This window comes from Prunus mume, linkage group LG4 (assembly GCF_029339155.1).
Source record: "Prunus mume cultivar Tortuosa linkage group LG4, ASM2933915v1, whole genome shotgun sequence".
In the NCBI taxonomy this organism is placed as follows: Eukaryota; Viridiplantae; Streptophyta; class Magnoliopsida; order Rosales; family Rosaceae; genus Prunus; species Prunus mume.
This window is the reverse complement of record NC_142701.1, coordinates 19,368,011-19,382,074: the sequence shown is the minus strand read 5'-3', so window position 1 is coordinate 19,382,074 and position 14,064 is coordinate 19,368,011. Positions and strand designations below refer to the sequence as shown.

The following is a 14,064-nucleotide window of genomic DNA, read 5'->3' as shown; positions in this document are numbered from 1 at the left end:
GTGGATGATAGGTGAAAGTGAGGACCTTTAGCGTGTGTGTGAGGGTTTGGACAAGCGATAAATGTAAAGAAGACAAGATATACGTGGTTCACCCTTAATGAATGGGCTACGTCCACGGAGAAGAATGTTCTCATTATGATAATGTATGATTATATTTGTACATGGGGTTGGACCCAAATATAAAGATGACAAGTGATATGCCCAGGCCAGGGATCTAGAAGAAAGAGAGTCCAAGGCCCAAGGGTCTAGCTCTAAGACCCGGATCCTCTTCTAAGTGGAGAGAAGTCTCATTTTCACATGGATACTATTCCCTATTTATAGCGAGATGAAAGTGGGAGGTTTGTATAGAATTTCGATGTGGGACTTTGTGCAAGTCGCTATGGTGGTAACACGTGTCCTGGAGATTAGGTTCGGCAGTTTGAGAGCTTCAGCAGTCGAGAGCTTCGGCAGGTGTCAGGACCTTGGAAGAGTGCCTTCCTTCGGCAGGGGGGAAGACGTGTCTGCCTTAGTGCTAGTTGTTTTGAGGCTGGATATGCTCGGTTGATTATGGTGTAAACAAGATGCAATCTGGCAACTCATTGATCAAATTCATGCTCTCGTCCTCCTCACCCAGAAAACAAAACAACAACCCACTAAATAACTTCATCATGCACTTGAAGAAGAAGAAGAAATATATATTGAACCCGAAAATTAAAAAACAAAACCAACTCTAGAGTTTCCGTTATATATAGGCAAGGCAAGTGCCGTCTCTTAAACATTAAGAAACAATTTATAAGAGTTGATGAAACACTTACAGTGGCTAAAGTTGCACTTTCATCCATTGGCCTTCACGTGTAAAGTTGAACAGCAATGTTGACTGCCTTTCCTACTGTTTTTCTTTTCACTGTTTGGAGAATTTTTTGTTATAGATTAATTCTTTCTGCACATATAAATGATATGAGCTTGACAATGGACATGAATAAAATTGTCACACCAACTATGTGATCGTGGCAACGTAACAAGGCAATCAAACGATTAATCTAAGAGAATGAAGCCTGGAATCCACCAAATATGAGAAAACTTCTCGTTTAATGAATTCATAAAGATAACATAATGCCCTACCCACAGACTAAAAATAGTTTAAATACTCCTAAAAACCCTAAAAAACAAAAGGGAAATTAACAAAAGTTTCCCAAAAGTAGCAGAATATTAAAAGGTCCCAAAAGAAAAAGAAAACAGAAAGCACACAGTGAAAAATAAACAAGGAAAAATCTTCAAACCTTAATTAAAGAGAAGCAATTAAGCAGATGTTGTACACTAGGATCTAAATAAAAATGAATGGAACAGCTAGATTTCCTACATGTTATCTCTGCTTCCAGATAATTAAATTCACTAATATACTGATATCAATGACAATATGATTAACATTGAAATCTGAGTTGTGATGTTCTTCCAAGAATAGGAAAAGGAATGATGCTTACAGTGTTCCCACAACCTTCTGAGTATTTGTTAGATGCTGTGTCCCTTGAACGATATGTGCCAATCCAAAATCTGAAATTTTGGGGTTCATGTTCTCATCCAAGAGAATGTTACTGACCTTCAACTCTCTATGTAATACCTTTCAAATACGAATCATGGTGGGGATAAAGAATCCCTCTAGAAATACCCTGAATAATATTGAAGCGTCTGCCCCAAATCAAGCTCAGGTCTCCTTGCTGGATCTTATAAATGCGAACATTCGAAATATAACCAATAGTTTCATTCACATATCCCATGCATTGTACAATGAAAACGTTGACTGTCACTAGATTTTTACCTTCTAATGCATTATACAATTCAGTTTACAGTTCTGAGCATTAAATCTGCAGGATATCTTGCTTGACTGTTTGTGTATTGAAAATAATTCAGTGATTATGTGTATCAATCGAAAATAATTTTGATTCCTTGTGCCCTGAACATTTAGTTCAAGTGAATTCATTTGTGGCTTTAAGTAAAGTAGGCAAATTACAAAGATAAAGTCCAGTGAAACTAACCAAATAGATGAGTGTCCAAGCTTCTGTTTGGCATGAACTCATAAATCAGTAACTTCTCATCTTCTTTGAAGCAGCAGCCCATGATCCAAGCAAGATTTTTATGTCGGAGCTTGGAGATCAACAGAATCTCCTTCTTCAACTTTTCTATGCCTTGCCCTGAGCTACTGGATGGTCTTTACTACTATTTCCTTCCCTTCTTGTAGACCCTACGTACAAATCAATCACTGCATTCATGTCCTTATCTTGTAGTTGTATAGAATTGTAGCTGTTGTGATACGATATTTTCCTTTAGAAAGAGAAAAGGCAAAATAAAAACTCACCTTGTAAACTGGACCAAATCCGCCCCCTTCCCTGAGTTTGTTTGTGATACTGAAATTGTTCGTAGCGATTAATATGCTGTCAAAATTATAGATGAAGAGTGTCACTTGAAGTCCCAGTAGTATCAGTCAATTTCAAGAACTTTGTTGTTACTTTGACTTTTCCTGATTTGGCAAATATAACAATCAAATACTGAGTCAGATAAAACCTTCAAAATTTCTTTGTTAACTTACACAAATGAATTGCATATCCCTTTTGGTTAGCTCGCAATCCGTGCAAACCAAACACCATGGCACCCAAGATACTAAACCAATAGCTGTGATCAGGCTGACAATTAACTTGGTTCGATTTCCTTCATCTGAGAAAATGAATTTGTAACGCAAACAGTGTGAGACAGAAAAGGAAAGAAAAGATATTTATACTTAAAGCTGTGCAAGCAATATTATTATCATTTACCTATTTCTGTACTGTCTAGGAGAATAAAATGATCTACTCCGCCAGAGGAAAACTCCTGTATATAAGGTCTTTGGACCAGGCCAAACACCCTATATTATTAACATATGCATAAGCCAAGCAAGAACAATTATTTAGGCATTGTATCATGCACTCTTCAGCATCCGAAGACGTGATATATTCATGGTAGTTTCAACCGTACCATCTTCGAAAACCCATCTCCTTTTCCTCTCGAAGTGACTGACTTGCTTGTGTACTACTCTCACAAAACAATTTTGTTTTCCTCACACACCCTGCTGTCCTGTTTCCTTTGCTCCATTCCTCATGTGACTTAGGTTTCAAACACTTGCGGATTGGAGATTCAGAAGTTCTGCAAACCCCAAAAAGGTCCACGTGTTCCATAATGGTCACATGGATTCTTTTGGGCCTGCCAGTTAAGATTCCAGTTCTCACCATGTTCGATCGGAATACATAAGCTTTAGTCTACCATCTGAAGAGATATCCATATATCAGAGTTTTGTCAAATACATAATAAGAGAAATACTTCGTTCCCTGCTGCACATTATCATCGAGATTCAACCCACAACCCTCTGAGGGTTTGTGCCAATCCAAAATCTGAAATTTTTGGGCTCATCTTCTCATCCAACAGAATATTACTTAATTACCTTCAAACAGGAATCATGGGGGAGATAAACAAGTCCTCTAGCAACACCTTGAATAATATTGAGGCGTTTAGCCCAATCAAACACTGCTCTTCTCATTGGATCTAATCGATACACCCATTGCCATTAGAAATGAAATCAATAGTCACCCTGAGTTCGGCATACTAGGATAGGAAGAACTCAGACATTATCAACAATACTGAAGAAAGATATTGCAGCCAAACATAAAGGGCCAGTGAAACTAACCCAATAACATCATATCCAAACTTTTGTTGAGCTTTACAAGATTCTTGTGTTGGAGTTCGGAGATCAATAGAATCTCATTCTTCAACTCTTTGATGCCTTGCCCTGAGCTCCTACTAGATAGTCATTTTCGAAAAATCGGCCTAGGCGGTGGGCGCCCAGGAGCTAGGCGGCAGCCGGCAGCCTAGGCGGGTCTTTTTTTCAGAGATGTTGTTTTTCATGGACTCATTCTTAAACTCTTCGATGCCTTGCCCTGAACTACTAGATAGTCATTTTCGAAAAATCGGCCTCGGCGGTGGGCGCCCAGGAGCTAGGCGGGCGCCTAGGCGCTAGGCGGCAGCCTAGGCGGGACTCTTTTATTTATTTATTTATTTATTTTTTAGATATTGTTTTTCTTGGACTTAGATTTCAACTACGTACAAAGACTCGGTGATGGTGGTGACCAAGGACGAGTACGAAAAATGCCATTCTGCTCATCCCATCTTCTTCTCCAACAATGGTGTGACCGTGTTCACATTGGACCGCCCTGGTTTGTTCTATTTCATTAGTGGGGTTTCTGTGCACTGCGAGAGAGGCCAGAAGATGATCATCAAGGTCTTGGAACCAGCAAGCTAACCTCAATCTGGTGACCAGAACGAGCAGAAGAATGATGCTGCAGTTGCAATGGCCGCCATCGCGTCTGCAACTCTCATGTCCTGCATTATGTCATTTGTGGGGGTCCTTTTCTTCTAATTGCAGTGATCAGCGATGGTTACTATATTTTTCTTGTGGTTTGTTTCAGCACGGATAAGCTTTATTGTTGCTGGTTGAAAAATTTGAAGAGTTTGCCAGCCGTAGGTCTACTTTGCACGATCATACTCTAACACTTCTTCTTCTTCTACTGTATCGTTATCTTATTTTTATGTTAGAAATATTTTGATAACTATATATTAAATTATTAATATATATTTTTAAGGGGTTCTTAAATCTAGATCCAAAACGATTAGTTGTCATTGGGTTTACTACACGCGTTTTTGGTTTTAGATGCAGGTCCTTTGACTTTTATTACTCTTTTTATTGTGTCGATTTTACCCTTTGAGATACATAATGAAACATTGAAAATATAAATTTAATGAATTATTTACTTGTAATTAAATTTCAGAATTTAAATTTGGAATTCTTTCATTGATAGTATTTACCTAATATATGGGTAAAATACAAATTAATCAATTGAAGTAAAGGCCCATATATTATACTAATCAATTAAGCAAACACCCACATTAAATTATGTACCTAATATACAGGTAAATAGTGTTCTTATTAGTAACGAAAAAAGCTTAGTGATAAATTGTGTTATCTACAAGTCATGAACATAAATTAGAGTACTACCTATAAGTTAGGAACATAAATTAGAAGACTACCTATAAGTCAAATACAAAAATAGACAAATAAAATTGTATGTTACCTATAAAAAAAAATGTACATATAATACTATTATTCATTGTCTAAAATATGAAAAAAAAAAAAAAACCAAATATATACCTATGCAATAGGCAATATGACAATATACCTACACCATATGATAATTTATCTACAAGAGTATATACTATACCTCTACCATATAGTGAACAAAAATAAAAATAATGGCCTATAAGTTCTCATCTTACTCATTTTAGACAATAGGGATATAATAGGAACAAAAAAAATTAAAATACAAATCAGTTAAATACAAAAGTTTGAATCAACATGTCAAATATGGAATGTAATCTACGTATCAAAATAGTCAAGAGACTTGTATCAATAAACAATAATTCGAGGACTAGACCCAATTATTGGTTGGATTTTTGGACCTCTATCAACTTTTCCATATTTTTAATTACCGTATCATATCCTAGTTTTTAGATATTTTTCGTATTGCCTTTCATATTGTATCGCCGTATACGTATCCGCTTCATAGGTGAGTTGAGATTAAAAGGAGTGTAGGACTGTAACTGATTGAGATTATGAAAATAAATTTGTTTCCAGTATGATATTTCTTTATGAGGGAGCATCAGAGAAGAAATAGAAGAAGAGAAGAAGAAAGGGGGCTCAACCCAAAAAAAAGGAGAGAGGAGAAAATCACAAAGATAGAGAAAGAGAGGAAGAGAAAGGAGAGAGGAGAAGAGAAAGAAGAGGTGTGCTCGTCGACAGAGAAGAGGCGGGCTGGCTCTCTAGAAAAGACTCGGATTCTAAACCCACATCTAAGCTTGGGTTCTGGAGCCACAGTTATTTGGGACATGGATCCCATGTCCATATTCAGTCCGAGACACATTTAAGTTCACCAAACAATGGTTAGGACCCATGTCCATTTTAATTAAAAATATCCAGTCCAGTCCAGCTCACCAAATAAGGCCTGGGTTCCTTGTAGAAGTTGCAAGAGATCCAAAGATGCTCTTGAAAGTTTAGGTTCAAACTGACCCTGAGCTTATCTCCTCCAACTTCATTTTCCAAACGCAAACGCCCCATGTCCACCACCTCATTATCCTCGCTAGCTACTTATCATTTGATTCCTTCTAACTAATCATCAACTAACTGACTCATTAATTGTTCTAATCCACCAACCACAAACGCTCTAAACTTTGACCAATTTGAATTAATAATTAATTAAGCAAAACACAAACAAATCAGTCCATTACTAATTTCTCCCTCGACCCTACAAGGCATGTGCATCCCCAATTTACAACAAATGGTATTTCACTCATCTGATCTAGTTTTTATTTAAAGAATGGTAGAGAAAGAAATGCAACAGAAAACTTGTTTTAAGCTTTCAACAAAAAAGTATTGGGATCTTCATTGTGTGGACAGATTGGAACAAAGTTTGACCATGAAGAAACAAAAGCAGGTTAGCACAAAAACCACTACGTATACAGAGATCCAGAAAGTTCTCTTGTTCATCCTCCGGCCATTAATCTTCACCTCGTCTTGATATATATATTTAGTGTGATTCCCACTCTTCGAGCAAACTGTAATGAACCAACATAAAATTAATAATTAATATCTTTATTTATCTTTATTTGCAATTAATATAGTCAACCATCCCATTTAATTCCAAATTATTAATTCATGTGAATTATATATGCAAGAAAAGATGTTAGGTTGATGTTATACCCTTGGATCGTGTATATGTAGTTGAAAGAAATTTGACCAAAAACGAGCGATGAACCCTTGATCTTCCTGCACCAAACACACATATTAAAAGTTACACAACACACACAAATGTGAAGAATATGGGATGAATGGATAGATGGATGAGATTTGAATGATATTCACCACATAAGGAGGGTCGAAATCAAGGTTGAAATGAGGGTTGAGTTGCTTCATGATGCTAATAGGGTACTTGATAGGCCCTCGTTTCCTTGGTGGATACTTAGAGCGATAGATGCAAGTGGCACACTCACAATAATATCCGGTGAACTCCAAATTATTTTCATGGCAAATAGGGCATTTCCCTAATGGCCCATAGAACAACAAGTCTTGGCTGCAATGCAACAAACAATTGTAAGTTGTAAAATTAAGCAACTCACAAATAAACTTAGTTACTTACTTCGTCATTGTGTCTAACAATTTGAAGGTTCTTATATATAATATATTTATGATCATATGCTCAAACAAAGAATGACTAACCATCTTTGGAGAAGAGCATTGTTGGTACCGTAACTGACCAAGTAACTAGCTTGGCTAGATCATCCACGTGTCATGCTTTGAGAAATCATCACCTTAGCCAAAAAGGCATTACCACAAGTCACAACTTTAAACAAAGCAAGAGGAGTCTCACATCGGAAAACTACAAGAAGTGAAGACTCCCCCTCACCTATAAAAGAAGACCACTCTCCACTTAGAAAAGGGTCTTGGATCTAGACCCTTCGGCTTAGACTCTTTCCTGGACCTCAAGACTGGGCTGGGCATCTCATTTGTTATCTTTATATTTGGGCCCAACCCCTTGTACAAATGTAATAATACATTATTATAATGAGAACATACTTCTCCGTGGACATAGCTCATTCATTAAGGTAAACCACGTATATCTTGTCTTCTTTATATTTATTGTTTGCCCATCACTTGCCCAAATCTTCACACACATGCTGAAGGTCTTCACCTTCACCCATCATCCACCATTCCACCTCTATCTAAATTGATCTCCCAAAAAGAGCATCAACAGTTTGGCGCCGTAGGGATATCACGATCTCCCCTAAGACCCCTTGTCGAACGGTGGGCAAGGAGGCCTCAAACCTTTTTCAAATCACCCTTGCGGAGCAGGAGAAAAGCCTGGCCGAGAAATTTTGACACCATTACGACAAGGGTTGTGCAACAAAAAAGAAGTTCGCAAGGATCTTGCGAACCTCCAACACAGACCTTGCTGTAATGCCTGCACTGAGGACCAAGACCTTTGCCAAATGTTAAGCTGTCTTTGACCTTGCCGACTCGACCGTACTCGCAAGTGTATAGCTTCCTTTCAACCTAACATTGCCAAACGGCAGGTCTGATATAAAAGGGATGCGCATGCTTTTCCCAAAACCCAGCCCTTTGCCTTACAAAACCAACACCTGAAAAATGGCAACCCTTGCCGAAGACCCAAACAAGGCCTCTAGAAATCTTTCAGTCAATCCTTGCAGTTCGGCAACGGTTGAGCAAAGACTACGGGAGACAACTTTCGAGCTCTGAAGTTCGTACCGACCCAAATCTACCCTTGCCGATCGGATTGATTCATAGAAAAACCACCCTGACGAATCAATCTTCCCCAAGCACTTAGCTCCTTTTCAGCCTAACCTTACTGAACGGCAGGTTTGGTATAAGGAGGGTGCACACGCTCCTTCCCAAAAAAAACAAAAAAACAAAGGCCAAGCCTTTTGCCAAAACTTGCCTTACCGAAGCCCAGCTCTTGAGCCCAACTCCAAGCCATGCTGAGTCTGCTTGGGCCATTTTTCCTCACTTCAACCCTCTTTGCCAAAACCCACATAAGGCCCAGCCCTTGCAAGCTGATTAGCCCAAACCACCTTGGTCCCTTCCCAAGCCTATGCCACATGGCCACCCTTTAAAAATAAATAAAAAATAAATAAAAAGGTGGGGCACCTTGCCGAACGGCAAGGCCCATGCACCAAGATTGAAAGGCTCACAAAATGCTCCCCATGGCTTCCTTGCCGAAGCTTCAAGGACTCAGCCTCTACCAAAGCTCAACTCCACAGAGCCCAGTCCCGACTTTCTTACTGAATCACTCTCCTTCTAAAAAAAAAGTCTTGCCTCAAGACCCCAAATCACTCTTATGTTGAAGCTGGTAGGCCCAAGTTTATTTTTCTATAAAAAGGTACCTAGATACCAACAGTTCTGGAAGCTCGCACATTCTTCTTCCTCCTTGCCAAAAGCCTAGTCAAATAACAGGACTTAGGCGACTCTCGCTCAGCCTAGCACCTAGGTCATACCTTCCAAGTGTGGACGTAACTTCTAGCTTGCCAACTTGGGGGACTAGCACATATGCATTTCTTCCCTTCAGCACCGTCGTGCCTTCAACATCTCCTTTGCCTCCAGTACCCCCTTACCTAACCACATCGCTCTGCAACATGCAAGCTTTATGTCACCTTCGGCACCCCCGTGCCTAAGTCACATAGCTCTGCAACATGCAAGCTTTATGCCTTCGGCATCCCCGTGTCTAGACACATCACTCTGCGATATGCAAGCTTTATTTTGGCACCCTCGTGCCTAAGCTCATCGCCTTGTGACATATAACTTTGTGCCTTCGACAACCCCTTCACCTTCGGCACCCTCGTGCCAAGTTCTCTCCCTTCCAAATGTCCTTCTTACCCAGGGACTTGGGGGACTATAGGCAGTGCACTCTACAGCTTGGAAGATGAACTGTGATGTTGCTCGGCTAGTGCACTTAAAATTACAAGTTCCCAACCAAGAAGTACCTTCTTCTGGCGAACTTGGGGACTACTGTTAGTACTGTAACTGACCGAGCAACTAGCTAGGCTAGATCATCCACGTGTCATGCTTTGAGAGATCATCACCTTAGCCAAAGAGGCATTACCACAAGTCACAACTCTAAGCAAAGCAAGAAGAGTCCCACATTGGAAAACTACAAGAAGTGAAGACTCCCCCTCACCTATAAAAGAAGACCACTCTCCACTTAGAAAAGGGTCTTGGATCTAGACCATTGGGCTTAGACTCTTTCCTGGACCTCAGGACTGGGCTGGGCATCTCACTTGTTATCTTTATATTTGGGCCCAACCCCTTGTACAAATGTAATCATACATTATTATAATGAGAACATACTTCTCTGTGGACGTAGCTCATTCATTAAGGGTGAACCACGTATATCTTGTCTTCTTTATATTTATCGCTTGCCCATCACTTGCCCAAATCTTCACACACATGCTGAAGGTCCTCACATTCACCCATCATCCACCATTCCACTTCTATCTAAGTTGACCTCCCAAAAAGAGCATCAACAAGCATCATTAGAACTAGGCAAATTTTGGCCATTAGCTTCCAAGAATTCACGTACTTGTTCAGTTGACAGTTCCTCCTTAGTTGATGCTTGGAATTTTTAAAAATATAGTAGCTACGTCTTCTGTATAGAGGTCAAGTTTGTCAACTGCGGCATGTCGGTCCACCTAATCATGAGAGACAACGCAATTGAGAACGTCAAAGAGAGAAAAAAGAGAAGAGAGAAAGGAGAGAGGTGAAGGGGATGAAGGAGGAGGAAGTGGAAAAATACTCTAAAAAATTAAGGGGGTACGTGTGCCGGTTCACCATCGATTTAGGGTTTATGAGACTGATTTTGGATGAGGAAGACCAAAGAAGGTTGAGATTGTTTCCTTAGAGGTTGGTAAGACTTGAACCCTAATTGTAATTTCCATGAATTCCTATTATATGCTTAATTACAACATCACTATATATAACTATAAGGACTACTACACACATGATCTCCCACCGAAACCCTAGTTAAAACTTTTGGTATCTCTATACTATGATAAAGACTCGTAGTGAACATAAACCCTAATTATAAATTATTACCCAAAAAAAAAAGAACTAACTGAAACGATGAAACCCCAAGAAAAATATTATGGCTCTAATTCAATCACATCTCCCCCATGCCCAATTTCTTAATTCAAATTGAACAAGAAGTTTGTAGATGGATTCCAGAATATCAAATTGCAGTTAACAATCAATCAGAAGCTAAAAAGTCACTCAAGCAATTCAAAAGAAAAACATGAAGAAATACCATAATTTGAAAAAGGAGATGCATACCAAATCTTTTTCTCACTTCTTGAGCTAAGGTAAACCCTTTTCTCAACTTCTTGACCTAATAAACAAAATTATTATCACATATAGAAGCAATTCTCAACTTGAATGCTGTATATATCATTAACCCAATAAGGGATTGACATCTGGAGAGAAGGATTAAATTAGGTAACTAACGGATTTCAATTACATAAGTTAACTAAAATGTTTTCTTTACACACGTAAACGTGCGGGCTTGGCACCCAAAGCCCATTGCTAATTTTGCTCACCCGAGCCCGCCAACCCGGGTTCCCCTTCTGCCTCCTTCATCGAATCTTCTTCGCTGCCTATTACTGAGCCAACCAAAGAGACCATAACCCAATTGATCTCCCTCGTTTTTGTTAACTGTCGGAGGTTTTTTCACCGACTAGGGTTGAATTTCAATCTCTGGTTAGAGCATTTGCAGAGAAGTGGCCGGATTGCAATCGCGGTTGTGGTTGAAAGGACAAGTCTTGGGTTAGTAGATTTGTTAAATTCTTGTGATTTTGGTTTGTGGGTTTAGTTTTTAGGAGCCATTCGGGCTCTCCCATGTTTTATACGATGTTTCTGTCCTGTTTTTTCAAATGGTTTTGTTTGTTTTTGTTTTTGTGTCTGTGCTTCTTTGGATTTCTGTTCTTTTATTGAATTGGTAATCTAGTACAAGTTATCAAGTTGTAAATTAACTTCATCTTTTTTATCTGTGCTTATTTGGACATACCATAATTAAGTGAATGTTTGTGTATCATTAGCTCCCAAACTTGATAACTTACAAGTTTAATGTAGACTTGTTATTGGAGATACGGTTGGTTTTTCAGATTGAAGTACCTGAAATTTGATCCTTCATTTGGAATGCTACCTCCACAAATAAAATGGGAAAGATGTGAGTGAAGAAATATAATAATTAAGAACATGAAGTCATCGTTCTCTAAGTTTCTCTTCATATGAATAATGGAACATGATATTTTTCCTGTTCTGCAAAAAAAGTTGTTTCTTCTTGCATAACTTTGATGATTCTCTGCTGTTACCCGAGCTTATTTATCAAGAGTTCTATTTCTTTGTTCAAAAGAGTATATACATTATTGGTATACAATCCGTTAAGGTAATCCGTGATTGGTTATATTTATCCTTTCTGTACTTCAATTTTATCCTGGGAGAAGGAAACCCGTGTTTTGTTCCTAATTATGAGAAAAAGAAACAGGCATGTCAAGTTCCTGTCATCCGTTTTTAAGGTACCTTAAATAAAGTTGTTAGAGGAATTCAGTGTTAACAAATTGTATGTATTTAAACTTTTTCACACCTCATATGCATTCATATTGTGCATTTGCTTTATTGTTTTGAAAAGGTTAAACCTTGTACATCTTATTAAAAGAAAAAAAACTTATTTGATGCTTACCGCTGCTTAGTCTACTTCATTTTTTATCTTCAGGTCTTGTTGAACACTTTGGTTATGGCATCTAGGCGCAATGTTCATTACAGCCCTCTTCCTACTGATGAAAATGATGATGTCTATGGAAAACCAAATGACCCTCGGTTTTCCTATACTCCGAAGTCCTTTGATAAAATCCCATGGAAATCCATACTCCTTGCTCTATTCCTGCTTTTTCTTGGATCATTGCTTCTGTTTCTTTCATACTTTATTTTCACTGGTCACATGGGAGGGGATCTGTCCCAAGCCTATGGCCTTTTGGCTCTAGGAATTCTCACCTTCCTCCCAGGTATGTCAAAAGATATTTCCATTTCTTTCGTTACCTCTACCTATCTGTTGTGACAACTTAAAGTTATATTACGGACTGACTATTTTAGAGTTGAAGACTAATGAACCAATTCAAAGAATAGGAAATTTGTCTTATAAATTGCCTTATCACACAATTAGAGATGAAGAAAATAAAATCTTTCAATTTGAGGAGATGGCATATAAATCTCGGATGGATAACTTCATATGACCTTAAATTCCCTTATTCGTATGTTGGATTTCCTCTTTGATGTAACTATTTCCTTTTTGTATGGTGGATTAAATCTTAAACCATATTCCTGAATCTGGCTACAGGGTATCTCGATGGATTAATTCTTTACTCATGGAAATACTCCATATTGTTTCAGTAGATTGATTGATGACTGACTGACTGACTGATTTCATATCATTCTTATGGCTGCAGGCTTTTATGAGACACGAATTGCATATTATGCATGGAGAGGTGCGAAAGGATACCGTTTCGCCTCCATTCCAGACTATTAGGGCGTTTTTGTCTTCAAACTTTACTAATAATGTGTATGGTGACATCTTCATGTAAAATCCACATTGTATAGAACACATGAACGATCCATATGTAACTTGTGTTGCTATTTATTTGTTATTTAATGACTTGTTTGGGTTTGAAGCACGCCACGCGCACACATATAGTTCATAGTACTACTGGGATTGTTCTTCAGCCTGTAGGTTATTAAACTGTTTATCCAGCTTTATTGAATCAAAGACTAAACAGAAGTTTTTGATATTTTTGCAGCCAAATTGTAATGCTTGCATATTAGCGCATTTTTATTTTTATTTTTGGTCAGGAATACTATTCATTAATAGTGGGAAACATTACAAATTGAGAAAACTCATTTCCAATGCAGCCCAATACCAACACATATGGCAGTCCCAAGAATAGAAAATCCAAATAAACAACAAAAGCCCATAAAATATTAAACAAAGAAACCCTAGATCTAGAACATAGGAGCAACCACCCATAGCATGCCAACAACACCACCAGAAATAGATTTGCCACCACCAAGGAGGAGTAACCGACACCAGGGGGTATCAAAGAGGCCAATGGAAGATGGGGGTGAGCAGGCCACCTGCGCGGAAGCTCTCCCATAATCCAAGTGTGAAGTGCAGGATGCACTTTAATTGTAGCCACGGACCACCACACACCACCGAGGAAGAACAACGAGAGCGGTGGACGAGGAACCGAGAAGCAAACGGTGGTAGTTGAGAACAAATGGCCAGATGAAGTTGTTGGCCATGGATGTATAGCATCACTGCATAAAAGAGATGAGGAGAGTGTAGATGTAAGAAGTGGAGGGTGAAAAGTGAAGGTGGCTGGGGAAGAAAGGAGATG

At 38.7% G+C, this 14,064-nt stretch overlaps 1 protein-coding gene and 1 long non-coding RNA gene across 2 annotated transcripts; one reads left to right on the top strand and one right to left on the bottom strand.

Moving 5' to 3' along the window:
- Positions 1–118: 118 nt before the first annotated feature.
- Positions 119–3,582, bottom strand: LOC148918083 (uncharacterized). The gene is made up of 6 exons (XR_016125849.1): positions 2,787–3,582; positions 2,564–2,688; positions 2,333–2,408; positions 1,461–2,218; positions 795–919; positions 119–601 (listed from the first exon to the last, which is right to left on the bottom strand). It is a non-coding gene; the product is annotated as an uncharacterized LOC148918083 (long non-coding RNA).
- Positions 3,583–11,300: 7,718 nt separating this feature from the next.
- Positions 11,301–13,341, top strand: LOC103330050 (transmembrane protein (DUF872)). The gene is made up of 3 exons (XM_008232591.3): positions 11,301–11,440; positions 12,390–12,678; positions 13,120–13,341. The coding sequence occupies exons 2-3, from the start codon at positions 12,411–12,413 to the stop codon at positions 13,197–13,199; spliced, it is 348 nt and encodes a 115-aa protein (XP_008230813.2). The 5' UTR covers positions 11,301–11,440; positions 12,390–12,410; the 3' UTR covers positions 13,200–13,341.
- Positions 13,342–14,064: the final 723 nt, after the last annotated feature.